The sequence below is a fragment of the Monodelphis domestica genome, chromosome 8 (genome assembly GCF_027887165.1).
Source record: "Monodelphis domestica isolate mMonDom1 chromosome 8, mMonDom1.pri, whole genome shotgun sequence".
Lineage (NCBI taxonomy): Eukaryota > Metazoa > Chordata > Mammalia > Didelphimorphia > Didelphidae > Monodelphis > Monodelphis domestica.
Window position 1 is genome coordinate 60146347 of NC_077234.1, and position 24129 is coordinate 60170475.

At 35.6% G+C, this 24129-nt stretch overlaps 1 protein-coding gene and 1 long non-coding RNA gene across 3 annotated transcripts in view; one reads left to right on the forward strand and one right to left on the reverse strand.

Moving 5' to 3' along the window:
- Nucleotides 1–24129, forward strand: part of SPHKAP (SPHK1 interactor, AKAP domain containing) — a 165130-nt gene that overhangs the window by 66671 nt on the left and 74330 nt on the right. For both annotated transcript variants that reach the window (XM_007502146.3, XM_007502145.3), the window contains exon 3: nucleotides 11505–11612. In XM_007502146.3, the coding sequence (XP_007502208.1) occupies nucleotides 11505–11612 (108 nt within the window). The remainder of the gene's footprint in view (nucleotides 1–11504; nucleotides 11613–24129) is intronic.
- LOC130455813 (uncharacterized) overlaps nucleotides 9453–24129 on the reverse strand; it is a 91207-nt gene continuing 76530 nt past the window's right edge. Inside the window, exon 4 of the long non-coding RNA XR_008913967.1 lies at nucleotides 9453–11062. This is a non-coding gene — a long non-coding RNA (uncharacterized LOC130455813). The remainder of the gene's footprint in view (nucleotides 11063–24129) is intronic.

Consider the following 24129-nt stretch of genomic DNA (forward strand, 5'->3'; position numbering starts at 1 on the left):
ATATTATGCCCTTTTTTCCATAGTTGATTAGGTAACTTTTCCACAGTTAAAAACAACTAGAGGTTGGAGCCAGGATTGTAACCCAAATATTTTTTAAACATTTTGATAAGTACAGAGTCAGTTTTAAGAGTTGGACCTAAGTTCAAGGTCTGCTTCTGACACTTACTGGTTTTATGACCCTGGAAAAGTCACTTAAATCCTTTCAGTGTACCCAAGCAAGTCTAAGAATCTAAGTTGCATAACAAGTATCCATCTGCATTAGAGAAAGGGGGTTCCTTATGTCTATGAAATCCTAGATCTTAACCATGAAAAATCCAATTCAATGTATGTATAACTGAAACTTACAAAGAAAAGGACTTCTTAAGCTATGTTGAGGGAAAGAAGAACATGAATGACCACTCATTGGGAAAGAAGAAATACTTAAAATGGATGAGGGTAAAGATGAGTTACTTAACTCTAATTATGCTTCTATTTTTCTCCTAGGAGAAGAATGTTTAGATTGAGAAGGAAAGAACAAAAGTGATTAGAAATTAGTTGAAACCCCAAACAAGGAAACAATAAGAGCACATCTAGATCCTTGAAGGATTCCCTGTGTTCTTCTCAAGAAGAACATGGCTTACCTTTACCCTTCATAGAATTACTTCATATCACTCAATACATGATTATAAAGAACCTACTATGTGCCAGGCATTGTGCTAAGTACTGGGTACTACTTTCTAAAGGGACTTTCCTGGTTCCCTCTGTTGTTAGCAATCTCCCTGTCAAAATTACTTGGTATATCTTTGCATATATTTTTAATTTCTTTACCAATATATGTGTGGCTATCATTCTTGAGTAGAAAGAAAGAACATTTATAATATGGGCTGCTTTTTTTTCTTTTGTCTTTGTATCCACGGGGCCTAGAGCAGAGCTTTAGATTGGTATACATCATAGTTCCAAAGTAATACTGAACTAATCAATATTATACAAGGTAGAGAGTAATAAAGGTGAAGAAGAAATCAGGCAAAGTGCCTAAGGAATATTTTAGGGGGAATAGAACACTATTAGCTGGGAGTTCACTTGCCAGAATAATATTCCTAAGGCACAAGAATAAAGTCATATTGCTACACTGCTAAAAAATTCCCAGTGGCTCCATGTTGCCCATAGAATAGACCATAATTAATGTGGACAGAAGTGACACCAGACCCAAGATAATGGCCTACAAGAAGTGAGAAAGAAGTTCAAAGAAATCCACAAATATAGAATGAAAATTTCTATAACATCCTAAATAATTAATCTATTTTATTGACATGGCAAGAGTTTACCATTCCTGACAACACTCCCTTTACATGGGAGCCTTCAAAATCCAGTCTTTCAACCAGACACATCCCCTCTCTCAAAATACTGGAGAGTAACTGCCAAATTAAGCGCCCCTTCCTAGCTGACCCACATGAGGAATAAATAAATACCATAATATTGAGAATATTGAAGAGTATACAAAGAAATGAAGCAAAAAACAATCCATGGACTAAAATCTTCCATGATTAATTACATCAAATGTGACTGATGCCCTTAATGGTGCATTTCAAATACCCTGATTCTATGAATTCAAAGATACTACTGCCTGCTGTTTGTAGCAGTTACTAGACTTTATCTTAGTTTTCTTAATCAAAAGTAGCCTGGGTAAAGCAATAAAGAAAGGATTAACTATCTAATATGTTCTTTAAAAAACAAACACAAATTCCCTAATTTGGTGCTTGATGCACTCCATGATCAGGCTTCCACTTTATTTTTACATCTTTATTTCACTCGTTTTTACCTTCAAATTCTGCTCTTCAAGGTTGTCAATCTGATCATGCATTTGTATAAACCAGCTCTCATGCCTGGACACATTCTTGCCTTAAAAAAAAAACAACCTTTACCTTCAGATTTAGACTAAGTATTAAGCATTAGTTCCAAGGCAGAAGGCAACTGAGGTTAAGTGACTTCCCTTGACTCATGCAGCTAGGAAATGTCTAATACAAAATTTGAATTCAGAACCTCCTATCTCTACATCTGGCTCTCTACCAACTGATCTACCTAACTATGCCCAAACATTTCCTTCTCATCTGAACTTTCAGGTGGCACCTCTTCATGAAATTTTCTATGTGACATAAAAAGTGAATTTTTTCCTCTTAAAATGTTCCATAGATTTTACCTGGAATCATCCTTTTCCTTTATCACATTTTATGTCACACAGAAAACAAACTACAAGTTTTGTGAGATCAGAGAATCTCTCATACCTAGCATAGTACTTTGCACATAGTAATTAACAAATGGAATAGATAAATTTGCAAATTGGGTTGAAAGGAAATTAAGGGATTTGAGAGCATGACCTGATCTAGTAGTGACATCAAGGCTGAAATATGTGTCCCTATTAATATTGGCAAAATCAGCAGTGAAATCCGATATAAATTCTAGCAAAACAGACTTTCTGTAACAGAGCTCTCTATTCACAAGAATCCTGTTTACAGGATTACATTCTTTGGTCTTTATAAAATACAGAATTTTTAAAAGAAAAGATGCCACATTAATTCAAACTTCCTATAGGTGAACATTCAGCAGGTGTTATTATCTTATCTGGTGGAAGAGAAATTCACTTCTAAAAATAAACTGTAAATAAGTGAAACATCCAAAGCTTGGAGAGATTTTTTTAGAGTAAATGACTGGTCTTAGCAGGGAGGTTATATTTATAAAACTTCAAAATCATGAAGTATTCTCATGGCAAGAACTATTCATCATTCTGATCTGTCCGAGAGCAGCAGACAAAGAGCTCTCCCTACATTACAATTAGTCAGCACCACCATCAAGGGTACTTTTGAAGCCTGTATTTTAATCCATTTATTTTGTCTGATGGAAATGTGTATGACTATATAGAAATAGGCTGATTATATAGAGAGGTGGGGAGGTAATATTTGAAGAATCAGGTTAGGGGCAGTTACTACTGAAGTACATCATAGCCCTATAGTCCTAAGAGGCACAATTGATAGAGTGCTACACCCAGAGTCAGGAAGATTTAGGTTCATATACATCTTGAGACACACACTGGACAAATCATTTAATTTCTACCTCAGTTTCCTTACTTATAAAATGATGATAATAATAGTCCTTTAGAATTGTAAGGAAAAATTTGATAATATTTGTAAAGTGCTTGTCACAGTATCTGGCACATAGGAGATGCTTATACATGTTTGTTTCTTCCCATCCTCATTTTAAAGACGAAGAAGCTGAAGAGAAAAGAGATTAAGAAATATGTGCTAGAATGTTCCATTTCAGACCAAAATTGATGACTCAACTCAACTAAATTAAATAAGTATTTATTAAATGTCTATTGGATGTAAGGCACTGTGGTAGGCAAGGGTAGCTAGATCGCACAGTGGACAGAGTGTCAGACTTAGAATCAGGAAGACTCATCTTCATGAGTTCAAATCCAGCCTCAGCCACTTACTAAATGTGTGACCCTTGGCAAGATAATCGACCTTTTGCCTGAGTTTCATAATCTGTAAAATATGCAGGAGAAGAAAATGGCAAACCATTTTGTTATCTTTGCCATGAAAACCCCAAATGAAGAGTCAGACATGACTGAAAAACAACAAAGACACGGTGGTAAGCACACCAGTAATTACTCTTTTTATAATAATGCAGCTTACCATGCTTCAATTTGTCACTATAATGTTGCTGTTTTTCAATCAATTTTTAACTTTTGACAAAATTGTAACAGGAACATTCTATGCAAACTTCTCCTTTTAATAAAATTTGTAATAAAGGCAACTAGGTAGTTTAGGTAGGCCTGAAGTTGGAAGGTCCTGGGTTAAAATATGAGCTCAGACATGTCCCAGCTTTGTGATCCTGGTCAAGTCATTTGACCCTAATTGTATAGTTTTTACTATTGTTCTACCTTAGAAATGATGCTTGGTATCAGTTCTAAGAGAGAAGATAAGGATTTTTAAAAATAAAATAAAATATGTAAATAAACAAGCTTACCTACCTGAAGGAAGCATTGTTTGCCTAAATCTAGAACTGTTATCTTTGCCATGTTTTGTTTCTTTCTCTTTTTTAGCCCTCCACTAGAAATGAATTTTTTTTAATTTCCTAAGCATAAAGAACTCAATTTTTTGACAATTATCTCCTGTAGCATTCCAAAATATTTTAATGAAAAAAACAATACCAAAATTCACTAGGGCAAAGAGGTCTACAGATAATTTTGTCAGTGGACTAACATACAATTAATCCTTTGCTTTGCTTTGAGGCTATATTCTCAGACAGAGTGGTCAAAAGAAAAAAAACTCATTCATGTAAAAGATCCTGAACACAGACCTGATTTTGTTAATTTCACCAGGGAATTCAAGTGCAGAAAACATGAAAAGAAATTTTGACAGAAAACAAACTCTTCACTTGAATCCACCTACTTCTGAGTAGTCCCTTCCTCCAGGTGTGGGAATCTCTCTCTTATACCATCTACTCCTACCTCCTCTTCTTCTTTGAATATACTTTTGGGTCTCTCCATTCCCAGAAATCCTGTCAACCAACCTCCATTTTTGTCAGGAAGGAATAGATGAAGTTGTTACCGACAGCCACTTTATCATCCTCTTTCAGCCAAAGCTAAATCATGAATAATCAAACTGCTTCCAGGAGGGACAATTACTATTCCTGCTGATTTTAATTATAAGAAACTACTCCCATTGCTTGATACATTTTGATTCGAAAGACATTTCTCAGACATGCTTTTATTAAAATATAAATGATCTTATTTGGAGGAAGGGCGATTCAAAAAAGTGGAACAAGGGGAAACCTGACTGTTAGAAACTGAAATCCCAAGCCCATTGTATTCCTTAGAAATCATTAGTCCCAATAGAGACAGAACCATAGTACTGGAAGACACAACCCACTGAAAAATCAATAAGAAATAGAAAATAAGCCTATCCAAAATTGTAAGTAAAGAAAATGAAAAAAGGCAGTCCTATTTATAAAAAAGAATTAGACTTGTATGTTTCTTGGGAATAAGCAAATCTATTATCTAAAGCAGTGGTTCTCAACCTTTCTAATGCCATGACCCCACAATACAGTTCCTCATGTTGCAGTGACCCCAAACCAAAAAATTATTTTGGTGGCTACTTCAAAACGGTAATTCTGCTACAGTTATGATTCGGAATGTAAATACCTGATATGCATTATGTATTCTCATTGCTACAAATTGAGAGGTTGAGAACCGCTGATCTAAATAAAGCAAGGTATATTTATGTGTAAGATACACTACAAAGTTTAGTTGAATGGTGCCTTAAGAAGGTACAAGTCTGATTTGATCAGACTACAGGAACTTAGAAACCATTTATTCCAATCTTTCTTCATTTTAGAGATGAGCAAAATGAGGGAGACCAAGACAGGATAAATGCCTTGTCCAGGGCCAAACACATAGTGTCTGAGGCAGGATTCACATTCAGATTTTCCTTCTTACACCAAACCACCTAGCATGCCCCAAAGCGATTTGACAGTCCATTTGGCTCTCACCCAGACATCACTACTAGAAGGCTACTGATATTAAACAACAAAATTTTATTCCTAGGAAGAGTCTGGTCCAATTAAAAGTATTGCACAGTTTCCCAAAGTCAATCCAAGCTACTGTCTCCTTCCTGTGTGTTTCTGGGTTCAAGTCATTCTCCACAGATAGCATCTATCCAAGATGCATGTGCTTACCACACAATGATCATTTATTCATGCAATAGACATTCTTCAACCACTTGTCTGTTTTTATCATAGGAAGTTAGACCAAGCTCTTTGGAATGACTATAGAGTAGATCTTATAAGGAGACACCACAAAATTCAGGAAACTGATTCAGTGTTATCTACAACAGGAAGCATTCTAATGATCAATGGAGAATCCCTTTCCCATTTGAACTATGTGGGAACATTTTCTATGACAGTGACAAATACCATTGTCAAGCCATTTTATGCCTCATTTCACATGGATAATTGGGAAGTTATTTCACAGTTATTTGTCTGTTTCCACCTACTTCTAGGAATTTTGTAAGATTTTGACATTCTTGAAGGATGTCTTGTTGAAATTCTGTTCTGCTAGACCAAAAGCTTTTTTTTATAGTTACCAAATATTAAGTATACTAAAGTCATGTATTCTATGAACCTTCATGTAAAGTGTGTGTTGTCAGGACCATACTCTTTCCAAAACAAGTCTTTCCAGCTTGGTCATATCCAGTGCAGGGGTAGCAGCCATGACCTCTACTTTTGTAGAAAAAGTTGTCTGAGCTATCCAATGAAAAATTATGAAGATCTGTCCTCTCTGCTAATAATAATATGTCATCTGTGGGAGAGGTTTAAAAAAAATATTGCTAAGCTAAATCAGACCGTGTGTAGTCAAACTTAGGCTAGAGCAGTGTTTAGTCAGACCAAAAGTACACAGTCTATACATGTTTTTTTCAAAGTACCAGCTTCTTGTCTTATTTATTAAATCAATAGTTCTATCACTTTCGATTTTATTAATTTCTCCCTTAATTTTTAGGATTTCTAACTTGGTTTTCTGCTGGGGGTTTTTAATTTGATCGCTTTCGAGTTTTTTCAATTGCATTTCCAATTGATTGATCTCTGCTCTCCCTTGTTTGTTAATATGAGCTTTCAGGGATATGAATTTGCCTCTGATTACCGCTTTGGCTGCATCCCAAAAGGTTTGAAAGGATGTTTCGCCATTGTCATTTTCCTTGATGAAATTATTAATTGTTTCTATGATTTCTTCTTTAGCTAAACGGTTTTGGAGTATCATATTGTTTAATTTCCAATTGGTTTTAGATTTGGTTTTCCATGTACCATTACTAATCATTATTTTTATTGCCTTGTGATCTGAGAAGGCTGCATTCATTATTTCTGCTTTTTTGCATTTGTGTGCTATGTTTCTGTGACCTAATGTATGGTCAATTTTTGTGAATGTGCCATGTGGTGCTGAGAAGAAGGTGTATTCCTTTTTATCCCTATTTATTTTTCTCCATATGTCTATTAATTCTAATTTTTCTAAGATTTCATTCACTTCTTTTACCTCTTTCTTATTTATTTTTTGATTTGATTTATCTAAATTTGATAATGGTTGGTTTAAGTCTCCCACTAGTATGGTTTTATTGTCTATTTCTTCCTTCAATTCTCCTAGTTTCTCCATTAGAAATTTGGGTGCTATATTATTTGGTGCATACATGTTGATTAATGATATTTCCTCATTGTCTAGAGTCCCTTTTAACAAAATATAATTACCTTCCCTATCCCTTTTGATCAGGTCTATTTTTGCATTGGCTTTATCAGATATCATGATTACCACTCCTGCCTTCTTTCTATCAGTTGAGGCCCAGAAGGTCTTACTCCATCCTTTAATTCTGACCTTGTGGGTGTCAACCCGCCTCATGTGTGTTTCTTGAAGACAACATATGGTAGGGTTTTGGATTCTAATCCATTCTGCTATTCGTCTACGTTTTATGGGTGAGTTCATCCCATTCACGTTCAAAGTTATGATTGTCATTTGTGGACTCCCTGGCATTTTGATTGCCTTCCCTAATTCTAACCTTTTCTTCTTCGGCTCTACCTTTTAGTCCAGTGATTTACTTTGAATCAGTCCCCCTTGTCCCCTCCCTTGATGTTTCCCTTTTTAGTCCCTCCCTTTTGTTCCCTCCCCCTCCCCCCTCTCTTTCCCTCCCTTTTTGTTCTCCCTCTCCCCCTCCCCCCCTTGGTTTTCCCTTCTCCTTACCCTTGTTGGGTAAGATAGAATTCAAGATCCCAATGGATCTGGATGTTTTTCCCTCTCAGAGTTGATTTCCCTGAGATTGAGGTTTAAGTAAACCCCCCCCCCTCTCTTCCTCTCCTTCTTATAGGAGTTTTCTTCCCCTCCCCTTCCCCTGTGAATCTTTGTGTGAGAACCATTATTCTATTTGGTCTTTCTTTACCCCCTATTTATACATTACATTTTCCCCACATATTAGTATACATAGGTTGATATAAATGTAGTCCTTATAGAAGAGAGTTTGAGTAAAAGAAGATAACATTTTTCCCCTTTCCTTAATATTTACCTTTTCAGGTATTCCTTGCTCTTTGATTTTCGGTATCAAACTTTCCACAGAGCTCTGGTCTTTTCTTTGCAAAAAGTTGGAAGTCTTCTATTTTGTTGAATGCCCATACTTTCCCTTGGAAGTATATAGTCAGTTTTGCTGGGTAGCTGATTCTTGGTTGGAGACCCAGCTCTCTTGCCTTTCTGAAGATCATGTTCCATGCCTTACGATCATTCAGCGTAGAACTTGCAAGGTCTTGTGTGACCCTGATTGGCATTCCTTTATATCTAAATTGTCTTTTTCTGGCTTCCTGTAGGATTTTTTCTTTTGTTTGATAGCTTTGGAATTTGGCAATTACATTCCTGGGAGTTGTTTTTTGGGGGTTTAGTGTAGAAGGTGTTCTGTGAGCTCTGTCAGTGGATGTATTGCCCCCTTGTTCTAGAATCTCTGGGCAATTTTCTTTGATTATATCTTGTATCACCACGTCCAGTTTGGTGTTTATTTCTGGCTTTTCTGGGAGTCCAATTATTCTTAAATTTTCTCTTCTCCCCCTGTTTTCCAGATCTATCACCTTGTCGGTGAGATATTTTATGTTCTCTTCTAATTTCTTGGTGTTTTGGCTTTGCTTTATTAGTTCTTGCTTTAAAGCCTGGTTTTCTTTTACAGTTTGGTCAAACTGGTTTTGTAGATGCGTGAATTTCTTTTGCATCATTTCCCACTTTTCCTCCCAGAGGGCTTCCATCTTTTTGGTCCTTTCTGATTCAAATTCTTCATGGGTTTGTGGAGAGTTTCTATTTCCTTTGGGAGATTTTGGAGAATTTTCTTGTATATCTTCTTCTATCTGCTCTGTATTTTGTATTTTGGCTCCATAGAATGTGTCCAGAGTCGCCCCTTTCTTCTTATTTTTCTTGGTATTTTGGGGCTTTTGTGCTTCTGTGGAGTTTGTCATCTCTGAACGTGGAGGATTGGCTTTTCTTGTCTTTGTCTGGTGATCAGAGGCTTTAGTCCTGGGCAGATGTTGGTTCTATGAGCGTTCCCTGGGTTAAACTGAATATGCCTCACTGGAACTGGAATGGAAGGGTCGGACCACGAGGCCACACTCTCCCCCTGGCTCGATTTCCGGAAGTTGCCTTCAGAATCCCTGGCCGTGAGGCTGTTTCGTCGGCCTGCGGGGGGATGGGCTGCCGCTTCCCCAAGCTCCGAGAGCACAGACTTTCACTGAGACTTGGATAGCAGGATCCAGCCCATGAGGCTGTCTTGCCCGCCCTGAGGGTTGCTGTTGTTTTGACCAGCTCTCTGCAGCGGAGGCCCCAGGCAGTAACTTTCACCCGGACCGACCAGCTCTTTGCAGCGGAGGCCCCAGGCAGTAACTTTCACCTGGACTGGGACTTGGGTAGAAGACCCTGAGGGTTGTTGTTCCTCAGACCCTGCTCTCTGAGCCCAGCGCGGCTGCCACACAGTCTATACACGTAACTGATAGGACTGAAATGAAAATGAATTTGTTTTGGCTTAAAAAAAAGTAGAGATTTCTCTGGCTGCACAGTCGTTTTCTGAGGTGCATTAATGAAACTAATTGAGTTGGCCATGCTTTTAAACTGAGGTCAAACATCAAGACATTTTAGGAATACAAATTTTGTATGATTGGCTAATTGGCTAATAATTTACTGAAGACGGCTAGGTGGCACAGTGTGAGGATAGAGGGCCAGGCCTAGAGTCAGAAAAATCTTGTTCAGATCCAGCCTCAGATGCTTACTAGCTGTATATCCCCAGGCAAGCCACTTAACTTGTTTGACTCATTCTCCTCATCTGTAAAATGAGCTGGAGAGGAAATGGCAAACACCTTTAATATCTTTGCTAAGAAAACCTCAAATGGTGGATCACAAGAAATCAGACACAGCTAAAAAAAAACAACTGAAAAAATAATTTACTAGGCAAAACAACAGAAGCATCGTCATTTTGTCTAAAGGGTTCTAATGAGATAGTATAATCAAAGAATATTTGCTAACACAGGCATGAAAATTTCTGTTTGCCTCCTTTTCTTCACCTATAAAAATGAGAGTATTATACTAGATGATCTCTTGGGTCCTTTCCAGCTGTTAACATTCTGTGACTAAGGTCACTGAATTTGAAATGTGTGTAATTATAAATGTATTAATTCCTAATTATTTTCAAATATAGATAGATTGAAAAGGAACTGGCCAAAAAGAGGACACTCTTGAAAAATTGACACTTGGTTTTCACATAGAAAAAGTAGTTGGGATTTTTTCTGTATTTCTGTTCACTTCTTATCAAATTTTGGTTTTATTTAATATAGTATATAGGGCAAGACAGCAAAGCTATACCTAAAAAAAACTATTTCCCTAGGGTATTCATACTCTTCTACTCAGTAAACTCTACAGTTTCCTTATTACCTGGAGGGTCAAAATCAAACTCCTATGTTTAACACTTAAAGTCCTTCTTACAACCTGAATTCAAGTTGCCTTTGCAGTCTTATTCCATATTTATTCAACTTTCATGCATTCTGACCTTCTTCCTGTTCCCCTCACACAGCCCTCTCTACTTCTCTTCTATGTGGCATGCTCTCCCTCCTTACTTTCCCCTCTTAGAAAACCTTGTTGTCATCAAAGTTCCACTTGGCATCACCTACTCCATGAGGCATTTTCTGATCCCTCCAACACAGAAATCCTTACCTTCTTTGTGTTGTGGACCTCTTTGGTAGTCATCCTGGATGGACCCTTTCTCAGAATAATAAATTTAAATTCATAAAATAAAAATAAATGGTATTATAAAAGAAATCAATTACATTGAAATATAAATATCTAAATATGTTTTTAAGATCACTGGCACAAGGTTAAGAATTCCTGCTAGGGACTTTCCCTACAATTATATTTATTTATTTATTTATTTTGCATGTGTTTATATTTGTATATTTTGTTTACCTTGGTAGAATACAACCTCCTGAAGGGTGATTGTTTTTGTCTTTGTATCCCCAACACCTGGAACAGTCCCTGGAACAAAATAGATACTTAATAATTATTTGCTGATTGACTGTTGATTGACTTGTTGTGGAATATGGTTTTCAGTAATGATGTTAAAGACAAGAAACTTCATTTAATGATGAAAAATATGAAAGGGGAGATGTTTGAGTTTCCGGACAATCCATATTCTACATGGTACACCCCCTCTAAGGCTGATCATTGTTAGAAATATTGAAATTTATGAGAAAGAACACACCCATTAGTGTACCCCAAAATAAAACAAAACATGGCTGATTATTTTGTTCATCCTGCGATATGCTGCTGCAGATTTTTGATAATATCCAGGAAACCTGCTGAGGCTCTAGGAGAAAGAAAATACTTATAGGTCCTTGAGAAGGAAGAAAGCTACTGTCAGTCCTTGATGCTTATTAAAAGAAAAAGCATTTAAAGAAAGGCTTCTCTGTTCTAACAGGTCCTTTGCAGTAATAGCCTCCTGGAATCTACAGACTACTGGCTACAGAACCAAAGGGCCCCATGCCAAATCGGGTTTGTGGAAGACAAGTCTGAAAACTGTGCATCCGTGAGTACACAGAATATTTGGGTTATTTATCCTTGTAAACAAAAAAAAAACAGCTCTACCTTTTAGGAAATATTGTTTTCAATTTGCTAATTATATGCTTTTTGGAGATTTTATTTTTGAAATTTTTAACAAGGGTAAAGAGGCTCTGGAACATGTATTTATATAGTAATGATGAAAAGACAGTATTTTGGTTACAATTTTTCAAGTATAATTGTGCTTATTTCAACATATGATTTCTATTTAAAAGATGATTTTTTCAAGTCCCCAGGGGAAAATGTATAGATATAGAACCTGCATGGTAATGATCAAAAATAGCTGACCGTTTAATAAAGGCCATAGTGCACATTGTTTGGATATGTAAAAAAGTCATTGTGTGAATGGCTATATTATTCTTAGAAGAAATAAGTGCAGATGTATCTTGAGCCATTATACGATCCTCTTCATTTCTTTCAGATTATAGCTAGAATTGTTTGACAGAATTGTTACTAAGCCTAAAAAAGAACAGAGCTTAAATTAAATCCGTCATAATTTAAAAGTTTTATGTACAAAGTCATTTTTACTTAGCCAAAGAAATGCTTTGAATAAATTATATATATGAGAGCTTTCTAATATGGAAATAAGAAATGTTTTCAATGAAATATGCTCCATATTCCATCTGACTTTTAATTGAATTGTCAATTCCCAGGTCTGGTGGGGTCATCATTGCATGTGATGAGAAGGGGCCTGGGGTTCTCCCTGGAGCATAGAGATATTAAATTTTCTTTCTTGAAATGGTAAAATTGACTTTCTGCTATTTCTGTTTATAAGTTGCTTGCCAGCATTTCTATCAAAAGCGAGAAATACAGCGAAAGCTGAACGAAGCAGGGTTTTTATCTATAAAGAGAACAAGAGGCCATCAGACAGCCACTTTTAGCAGCTTCACGTTCCAAGACTAAAGAAATTCAGGGAAGGGTTTTTTTTTAACGCACAATTTATTTGACATACTTATCTTCCACCTTTCCTTAGGAATATCATCAGGGTTAGGACCAGTTTGTTTTATTGGTCTGGTGCCTTGTTTGGGTAAATAGTGCCTCTCTAGGGAAGCACTGAAGAATTGTTTCTAGGTATCAGGCAAAAAAGTACTGCAGTGTTTTGAAAATGTGATAAGGAAAGTAATTATGTAATTGAAATGTCTTTTGAAAGCTTTTACTTTTGATACAATTTAAAATAAAATATAGAGTAATATGGAGTCAATGATATATGGAGATAGATACATCATGATCCTAAACATATACATCATCCAAGCAGATTGTATATTTATAGGAGTCCAAAAAAAAAGATGCTTCTCCCTTGAGCATTTTTCAATGAATAATTAAAGTAATTATATTTATATAGTGTTTTAAAATTCACAATAAGTTTACATATAGTCCTTTGATCCTCATAACAATTCTGCTACATTTTATAGATATTTCTTTCCCAGGAACCTGAAACTGAAAGAGGAAAAGAAATTTGCTCATGATTATATATCAAGTGAAGTTCAGAGGCAGGAGTTGAACCCAGATATCACCTGACTATAATTCTAATAGTCTCTAGGTATCATAGTCTGACCTCAAGGGTTATGGAATCAACCAAGAAGTCATAAAGATGGGTCCCATCTCCTCCTCCCTTCTATTGCCAATTGTTAAACTTGTCTCCAATACATCTACACTGGCCCTTATTTCCAGTCCAAGTTGTAGGGCTGATGGAGAGATGTAAGGGAGACTCCAGGTTTCCTGGAAGATTATTGCTGGAAAGGGTGAGATACATGGTCTAAGCCAGTTGGTTGAGTTGGCACTCACCATTCAGGACAGTTCAACTTCAGGGAAGAGATTTCCAAGGATGGATAAATTAGTTCCCCTAAGGAACGTGGGTAGTTATGATATTTGAATATCAGGTGGCAAAGATGAATGGCTATTCCAGGTAAGATAAGATAAGGCAACAGCCACTCAGATTATGAGATGATACAATATGAAATGTGGCAGTAGAACATTTCCATTCATGTTCAATTTTTTTTTTTAAGAATCCTAACCTGGGCTTCAAAGTGCACAGTTTCTATTCTAGTCCTTCATACATTTGGAGAGAATTGCCTCAGGTATTAGCAAGTGAGGTAGTTCCACTTGCTAATTGGTCCTTTTAGTTCTTCACAGAAAGTGGAAGAAATTCATACAAAGGAAAGTTCATGACGTCTGGGAGATTTGTTTCTCCTCACCATTTTTTATCTAATATAACTATTACAAAAAACAGAAATATCTATTGTTCTTTAGCCCTAAGAGGTTAAAGAAATATCAGGGTACCTAAAAGAAAACAGACCTGATTTCTCAATGATATCCTAGAGGCAAGTAAAAACTATAATAAATACTAGAGGCTTATAACCAGAGATAACATCTTTTGATTTTTTTCTTTTAAAAAATTAATGTTTCAACTATATTCCAGTTGTCTCCATCCCTCTTCTTCTTCTATCACATTTATTTTTCCCTAGAATCTCACACATTTATGTATTTTCTTTGCTTATTATGGCCGTGGGATGATACCCTACTTAAGCAGATGGGGCACTTTGAGATCACCTAATTCACAGAGAAAGGAGATCAGGCTTAGAGAGGTGAATTAACTTTCCTGGCATGATCCAGCTAATCTGTTGAATATCCAGAGACTGGAACTCAGTACTCATGGCTCTCAAGCACTCTTTACATTTATACCACATTGCTTTATTTAAAAAAAAAAATAGCAACATTAGGACCTCCAAATAACTCCCTACCTTGTGATTAAATTCCAATCATCTTTGAAAACATTTATATTAATCAGGTATTGTCAGATTATCATTTCTTAAATAAAAGCTTGTCAAATCCTTGTTAAAGATGCACAAGTAATCTTCATATAAGATTACTGAATTAGAGTTGGAAGGGGCTCTTAAAAGTAAATTCAATTACTTTATCTTATAGGTGAGAGAACTGTGAGTCTAAGTGATTTGCTTAATATTACCCAGGTAGGAAGTATCAGAGTTTGGGATATTAAGCCAGTTTTTCTGACTCAAAATTCAATGGGTTTTGTTTGTTTATTTGTTTGTTTCTTTTCCTTTTTGCCCCACTCCTTCCTCCTGTCTTCTACTGTGCCATGCTATAGCCAACTCTTTTTTTTTATCTTATCTTACTAAGAGAATGACTTTTAAAATTTCTGGATTTTGTCATGCAATTCTTCAGGACAAATAGTCCTGGATGCAGTTGGATACAATGGACAGAAAAAACAGTGAGGAACCAAAAGAATTGAATTATAGTCAGAATCCTTCTGTTGATTTGGTTGGTTGGATATGGGCAAGCATATTTAAGTCTGTTTTCTTAAAGGAAGCACACAAGCATATCTCCCCTATTTTTCCCAGCTATTGTGGAGATCCAATAAGATCAAGAGGGTGAAATAACTTTGTAGAATGCAAAAATTTGTACAAACTTTTTTTTTTTGTTTTGACTAGAGAACAAATCCAAACAAATTGGAAACTATCCACAGGCTCCCATCTCAATGTTGCATGCACTTCCTCCTCCATTACAGATTATCAGCATTCATTCATGTAGAGCAGAGGTATCAGCCACACAAGTGAGGGACAAAAAGGACCCACAACTTTCCTGAATGTGGATTCTCTAGAGAAAGAAAAGTTGAGCACAAGAAATGCTGATGTGCAGGGCAGCTAGGTGGCACAGTGGTTAAAGGACCTTGGTTCAAATCTGAACTCAGACACTTTCTGGTTGTGTGACTCTGGGCAGATCATTTAATCCCATTTGTCTAGCCCTTGCCCTCCTACCTTAAAGTTGTTCCAGATACAGAGTAAGGATTGGGGGGAGTAGGGGGGGGGAAGAAATGCCAATGTGATTATAGAATCTCTGAGCAGATTTGAATGAACAAAGAAGTGATGTAAATGCAAGAGTTTTCAAGCTGAGATGGTACATCTGGCTCAGACATTGGGAATAGGAAGCTGTATTGGACAAGTGGAATTATAAATGGGTTTTGTGAAATTTGTACTAGAAAATGTACTAGATGTAGAAAATGTACTTGGAAAATGTACTAGAGCCCTCCTTTCAGTTGGACAGAGGTAAAACCATCTCAGACATAATTAATTTGAAAACTATAGGACAGGTCTACAATTACTGGGGAAATACTTGAGTAGACAATTAAAGGGGTATTTGATTGGCACTTAGAAAGGGAAATAGTGATAATTATCAACTAGTTTAGTTTCATCAAGAATCAATTATGCCAGAACTACATATTATTTATTTCTCTCTTTCTTTCCTTCTCTCTTTCTTATTTTCTATCTTTCCTACTTGAAAGCATTGCTAGACATTTAGATCTAGAAAGTTCCATAGAAGTAGCACAACTAGATCTATGGAGGGTATTTAACAACAACAACAAGAAGAATAATAGTAGCTTACAATTATATCATTCTTTAATGTTTGCAAGGCTATCAATAGTCATATTAAAAAGTTATCTAGGTCACTATTGATCAGAGAAATGCAAATATAAATAGCTCTAAGGTACCATTTCATACCTATCAGGTCAGCTAATAGGACACAAAAGAAAGATGACAAATGTTGGAGGGGATGTGAGGGGAAAATGTACTGTTTGTAGGTATAATTGTGAACTGATCCAACCATCCTGGAAAGCAATGAACTATGCCCAATGGGGTATAAAACTGTGCAAATCCTTTAACTCATAAATATTACTACTAAAGAGATCAAAATAAAAAGGGGAAGGACTTAAATTACAAAAAAAAATATTTATACCAGCTCTTTGTATTGGCAAAGAATTGGAAATTGAGGGGATATTCATCAATTAGGTAATGATTGAATAAGTCGTGATATATTTATTATAATGGAATTGTTGTTTGGTTGTTTCAATTGTGTCTGATTCTTCAAGATCCCATTTGGGGGTTTTCTCAGCAAAGATACTAGAGTAGTTTGCCATTTCCTTCTCCAGGTCATTTTACAGATGAAGAAAATGAGACAAATAGGATTAAATGACTTGTCCAGAATCACATTGCTAGTAAATCTGAGGACACATTTGAATTTAGATATTCCTGATTCCATGCCTGGATTTCCATCCAAATAATACATTTCTGTGCTTTAAAGTGGGGGAGAACCACAGTATTTGTGAAACTTCTAAATTATAATCTGGGAAAATCTTTAATTGTTTTGACAAAATGACATATGATACTAAAACATCATGGAACAACTTTCAGATACATATGTCATACAATTCCTGCTATTATACATAACCTTATTCTCTGCTAAGTGAAAAGCTTATCATTCAAGACAAAACAATGATTCCTTAGGATATCATTAGATTTCAGAGGAATTGGCTACATAACTTTCTATTTTCTTTCAGCAGAATTAGTCATTTTTATTTTTAATATGTCAGGGTGCTTTATATTTTTAATTATTCCTTCTTTACAGTACCCCTATGTAATGAAAAGATGGTAGTTTCCATTTTACAGCTCAGAGACCTGAGATAAAAACAGTTCTATGACTTTCTGACAGCTCAGCATGGACATCTGCTTTGCATTCTTATATCCCTAGAGCTTTATTGCTCTTGACTAGTAATGAGATATACTCTCCCCTTCCCCTTGTCATATTCTCTGACAAACCTGTGGAGACAGACTTATTAGGAAATTAAAAGATGCCATTAGAAGATTATTTGCCTTTTCCCAAATTATCTTTCTTACTAAAAATGTATTTAAAAGATTTGATTGCCTGTTCATGTACAGTTTTACTTCTTGCAAAGTCATATCTGCCATCTCATGTTACCTACATGGATAAAGTTCAAACGGTCTTGCCAGGCACCGTGCTAACAATAAAAATAATGTTTACTAAGTGCCAGGCACTGTGCTAGGGATACAAACTGAGTCCTCGCCCTAAAGGACACACAAGCTAAGTGGAAGAGACAACTTGGCAGATAACGCTCTATATATACAAAATATATACAGTGTAAATGACAGGTAATCTTAGCAGGAAGGAATGAGCTTTGAGGGCTAATAAGTTTCGTTTTGAGTCTGAAATATCTGCAGGACAAGCAGTTGGAATTGGGCGAGTGGAAGTCAGCTGAGACATTAGAGCTCAATAAGTAGATTTGAGAATCATCAGCATAGAAATGATCATTGAATCTATATGAGCTAATGAGATCACCAAGTAAGATAGTATGGAGGGAAAAGAAAAAATCGAAGTATTCAGGATCAAGGAAACTAGTTTAATTCCATGGGCTTCCTGGATAACCTATTTGACTTATTTGAATTAAAGAATATAACGTATATAAAGTTATTTCAAAACTGTAATGTGCTACGTACAAGTAAGCTGTACCATACTACTTAGAGTTAACCTAAGCTTATAATAAAAAGAAAATATCAACTACCCTTGAAGTTAGATGACAGATAGTAATATGTGCATAAGTATTATATTGTTTTAAATCTTGCATCAAATAACCTTTTCTTAATATTAAAATGTAAACACAATTAATGAGTTTATAATCAATATTTGTTACTTTTATTAAAGTATATTTGCATAGAAAAGCAATTTTCATTGATTTATCAGATGAACAACAAATTATAAAACTTGGGCTATTCTAAATAGGCAAAATTATGGTAGCTACTAGGAAGAATTCATTTACTTCTAGAGAGCATGCTTGCATAAATATCCAATTATCAATGATGGAAGAAAACATCAATAATAATTTATTGTTAGTAAGGTCTTTGACTAATTATCCCTCCAGTAATGAAAAATATAGATATTATTATTATTATGGAAGTTGAAAGGTCAACTAGGACTTAAATACAAGTAGTAGTTGTTTTAGAAGCTATAGAATTAGAGGAAATGCAGTAATTTGGACATCTGAGTCATTTTTCCATACAAATGATCATAAATCATGGAAATGACATTTCTACCCATTTTGTGGTTTTCAGTTATGTTTGGAAGCTGACATTCATTATGAAAAACTGTTCTGAGTTTGCTTTCTAGCTAATAACCATAAGTCCTGTCTATCCTCAGACACCATAGAAATTCACTTTTCATATCATTTTAGTGGTCTAAGGAAGCTTTGTTTTAGAAAGCTCTGAAATATTCAATGTTAATTGAGGAAAATGTCTTCAGAAACTGGAAACAAAAATGTGCTTTTGATAAAAAGTAATTGTGCTTCAATTACCATCTGTATGTGCTCACCTTAATTCTCAGTCCTCACATCTGCTCTTTCTAATAGCTCATTGAAGTACTGGGGTCTCTACATGAATAAAGAGCTATAATGTCTTGGGAGTAACAATGAATAGGAGAAAGGCATCTTCTTATTTCAAGTCACTGATAGAAGACTAATGGCAATGATGCAATTTAGTGTTCCAGGAAGGATGGGAGGGGTAGTAATAATAGAAGGATCCCTTTTAATTGTTATAAAGTTAAACTCCCACTGTCTATTTCAACTTTCCCTTTGCCCATATCTCATCTTGAATTATATTGTAAGAGATCTCACCAAATCATACTGCAAAAAGGTTAGGTTAATTATTATACAGAAGCTAATTTTTAAATGCTTTTTCTTATTGATTAAATTTCCAAATCCTTCAAATAGGTTATTATTTCATTCTTTAAAGAATAACTTAAACAGTTGGAATCCTAAGATATTAGAATAAAAAGGGCCTTACAGGCCAAACTTCCAGAAATTTGTTATGGACAATTAACATCCTATAATCCCAAATTTCATTAGAAATGATTTAACCTGTATTTATCCCTGTACCACAGGTTCTGATTAATGAAAATAATGAATCTCCTAATGTGGTATCATGTATTTAAATTCACACAATTAAAGGTTATAATAATTATGTAAAATAACATAAATTATTTCAGCCCAATGAAATTATACTGTGTAAATTCAAATAATGGGACCACTTCAGGATATTCGTAATTCACACTTATCAGAACCCAGCTTATGTCAAAGGTTTTTGTTAAAAACCCCATGATTTGAGATCTGTTTTGATCACAGTGATCAAGCTGGAGAGCCTAGACAGAAACTGGATCAGGTCCAAGGATGCAGTGTTTTATAGCCCACCTGGTAGATTCAGTGAGGGCATTAGGATGTTTTCTTTCAGTCTTTGCTTAACAAGGAATATTCCAATATTCCAGGGAATACTATTATCCTGGACTAGGGCTCACTGCTTTAGACAGGGCTGCTATGCATCAGAGAAGAAAGAGGTCCTGGAAGAATGGCAGCAAAAAAGGCTTATAGCTACTGCTAAGAGATAAAGGGAAACTGAAATTTAGAAGTAAGGTGCCTAACTGTAAAATGTGATCTTAAGACTAATTGTGTACATCTATGGAAAGAGTTGTCTACTGTGATTGTAAGCCTGTGGACAGGCTGGTAGGGGGAAGCTTAGATTAAAACGTACTTTCCTAAACCTTATGGAAGGAAAGATTAGAGAGGAATTATAAACTTTGTCTCTGCTTTTGTAAGGGGCATCAGCTGCTGATACTTCTATAGGCTAGCCGGGGGAGTGAGGTCAATAAATTGTGACTATGGCTGCTGTGAGAGAGATCAATTCAGATACCACCTCTCTATTGGAGCCTAGCTGTTATCATTCCACCTCGATGATTCTGGCTGTTGCTGCTAGCTGGTAGATAGTTGTTTGTGCCCCATTTGATTTTATATCAGTTATATTTACCTTGATAGTCAATGGATTTCCTATTTGGAAACAGTTCTAAAACCAAGGGGTTTCTTCAAAACTTGTTTCCAGTGAAGACTACACAAAAGAAGCACATTTCTTGGAAAACTGACTCAGCTTCGCAAAATATCATCTCAATGGAAAGGTCTATCAGATGGAAGGAAATTGGAATTCCTCTCATTCATGGCCATTTGAAAGGAAAATCAGCAAGTAGGCCTTGACTTTTACCTCTGTTTTACTTTAATTAAGGAACACTTATTCACTTGGCTTACCAAGGGGGGACCTGAGAACAATTCACTTATCTTTCACAAGACCAAACTCTATTTGCAGCAGTTATGAAGCTAAATAGTAAAGGCATTTGGGAATGGTTTGCTGAATATTACAGTGGCTATCATAGTTTTCAAATGTACATAATCAAACAATTAAGGGAACATGTCTTAGACACATGCTATTGTTTATAGTTATGATATGTTTGTTTTTGTCATGATCATAAACCAATGAAAAAATCTTACTGATGAAAAGGAAAACTTAGACCCTTTGCTTTATCATCAGAGGAGCATGAATCCATTGTGACTGTATCTCATTTGATGTGATGGGGTCTATTTATTGATTTGAATAGGGCCTCCAGGATCTCTATAGACGTTAGCAAATGGTCTCTTTTACACTCTTTTTATCTATGCCAATGTTAGCATGTGTTATTACCAAACAACACTAAGGAATAAGCAGAAGGATCTGAATAAACTCGTTATGAATTAAGATTCTGATCAATTAAAGATTCAAAATAGGAATCTTAGACTTAAATTGGTTTACTGTCCTGGCTCAGGTACTGTTGAGTGACTGGAGTGGTGGAAAGCTTTGTGAAGGTAACTGCCAGAGCTTCATGACACCCCATCTGACAATACAAGAAATAAACATTTTCACTAGCTTAGTAGGGGAAGCTAGGTGACACAGTGGTTAAAGTGCCAGACCTGGAGTCAGAAAGATTCATCTTCCAGAGTTTAAATCTGACCTCAGAATTCTGCTTGCCATGTGTCCCTGGACAATTCAATTCACCCTGTTTGCCTTAGTTTCCTTGCCTCTAAAATGATTTGGAGAAGGAAATGGCAAACCACTCCAGTACCTCTGACAAGAAAATTTCAGATGGGGTCACATAGTTGTACATAAATTAAAATGACTGAACAATGAAATGGGGAAGCAATCAGTACTTGTGAAGACATGGGTTTTTATGCTTATTTTATTTCTTATGTGTTAGGCTCCATTTTCTGTATCTGTAGGAAAGCCACAGGACTAATGACACTAATTGTGGGAGGAAAGTAGAAGATGGTAAATGGCCCAAGAAAACAGAAAGCAGTTTAGGCATCTTCATGAATAATATGAGTCAGCAAAGAAGTACACATTGAAATAAATGAATCTGAATTCATAGAAAATACAAATAGATTAGAACTATAAACTATTCCATTATGTTTAGTTCTGTTCAGTACCTAAATACAGTTATGCATACATTTCAAGATTTCATGACTAAAAATAGATGTGGATAATATGGAGAGAAGTTAAAGGGGAAAAAAACAGAACTAAGGAATCTATCAGCTTAGTAATGATCCATTTATTAGATCAGCAAATCTTCTGGCCACCTCAACAACCTGAGAGAAGCAAAACCAAAAACCAAACCAAAACAAACAAGCAAACAAACAAAAACCCTAGGCACAGAAAGGAAAATAGCTGTCACAAATTCATGAACTTCTTTTAGAAGTATGGCTCCTCTCATGACAAAGTCATGTGATTACTGGCAACTCATTTATCCTATATTGGCCTCAATTTCCTTATCTGTCAAATAAGGACAGAAATATTTGCTCTAATTAAAATCTCACAGGCTGGTTGTCACAGAAGTCCTTTTTAGATGAATTTGAATGGGAATCATTTGTGATGATTTGTAAAATTAAGTTAACTGATAACTAATTTGGTTTCTAGGCAATCTCCATTTCCTTATAGATTTATGAAGACAGCAATTTAGACAGAGAACATATAAGTTAAGTGAAATATAGGAGGACTGCCGCCAGAAAAACACATAATCAGCCCATGGCTGATTAGCCCATTTAAAATCCCCGCACTTAGCTTACCACTATACTTGCTACATCATTGCAAAAGGAAGAGAAGAGAAATGAGCATGGGAGGCATTACTGCCAGTTAAATACAAATTGTGATCTCGCCTATGTGGAGACTCAGGTGAGATTATAGGGAATTCTGGGAAATACCAAGGACTTCTGGGGATTGAAGTCTAGGGTTCAAAATCCCCATTTTTACATAATCTAGTGGGAGAAGACAGAATGTAAACAATTATGGACAAACAAAATATATACAAGATAATTTGGAATTAATGAATAGAGAAGATAAGCATTAAGGGGGAATCAAGAAAAGCAATCTTATAGAACAAAGGAATTATATTTGTGTAATCTTGCACTTCAGAATTCATAGTCATCTCTTCTTCTAATACTTCTTACTAAGATATAGGGCATGACCCAGTTAACAAACATTTATTAATTACCTCAACTATAAGAAATAGTGTTAAGCATTTACCCTACAACTGTTTTAAAAAATAGCAGCCTCTTCTTTCAAGAAGTTTACCTTTTACTGGGGGTTCCATACTCTTGATTTTTCCCTACTCATCAACAGTTATCAGTACTATCTAATAAAATCTATAAGGTTAAGAACTCTTTTGTTACAATAATTTCACTGTGCCTAGTGTAGAACATAATAAATATTTTTAAATTGTTAGTTGAAATGGATTCCATATAATGGAATCATCTTATGATTTTATGAATATATTACTAAATATTGTGGTTGTTTGTTGCCCCTTAGTCTTATGGAAAATATGACTGCCCTGCACATTTTATTCTCATTATGTTACCTACAGAAAGTTCTCTGTGTAAGCCTAATTTTAAAATTTAAGTGGCTGGTCAATGATTTTACAAACTTGGGGCAATTTTTATCATTACCTTTCCAAGTGCTTTCCTTGAAAATTTCCATGACCTTATGAAGAACTTGTGTTTTGGTAACACATTTTAGCAAATTGGCTAATTATTTAGCACCTTGAAGGATAAATACTCACTGTTTCCATACATAATTAGTGAAACATGGACGATAAGATGATTTCAATTGCGTCAGAATATTTCCCCACCCAAGGAAGCAAAAGAAAGCATGGCCTCTTTGAACCACACTTGCATTTTAGATAAGCATCATTTTAGTTAATATCTTTCCTTCTATTCAACAAGTTAATCATATTTTAGAGTATCTCACCAAAGTGACTTTTCATAGCCACCTCCCATAGAAACTGCTGTTCCAATTTCACTTAAGCCACATTCCCCTTGTGCTACCTTTTACTTTCAGCTAAACTAGCTGTCTAACATGTCTTAAGTAATTACACTTTTGTTCATGCTTTTTCATTAGTCTGCATCTGGGAATTAGTCAAATGTATTTCCTTTCTTTTTTCACTAAAGCATGATAAAGCATCTCTCAAGAACAATATTGTTTCCTGAATAAAATCCACACTTTGTTTTTTCTTCTACTCTGTAATTACTCAAGGTATTTTTAGTCCCATAAACCCTAGTTTGCCACCCAGTTTTACTGTAGCCTCTTAATTACAACGTGACAGAGGGAAGAAAAGCTGTAATAGTAGTGATAGTTTGGGCATGTGGTTTGTAATCCAGCTAGGCGTGTATTTGGTGGCATTTTCAGAAAGAAAAAGTCATTGATATGCTTTCCAAAATGGGAAGAATAAGAGGATAAAGTAACATGACATTCTTGACTCAAAAACAAAAGGATTTATGG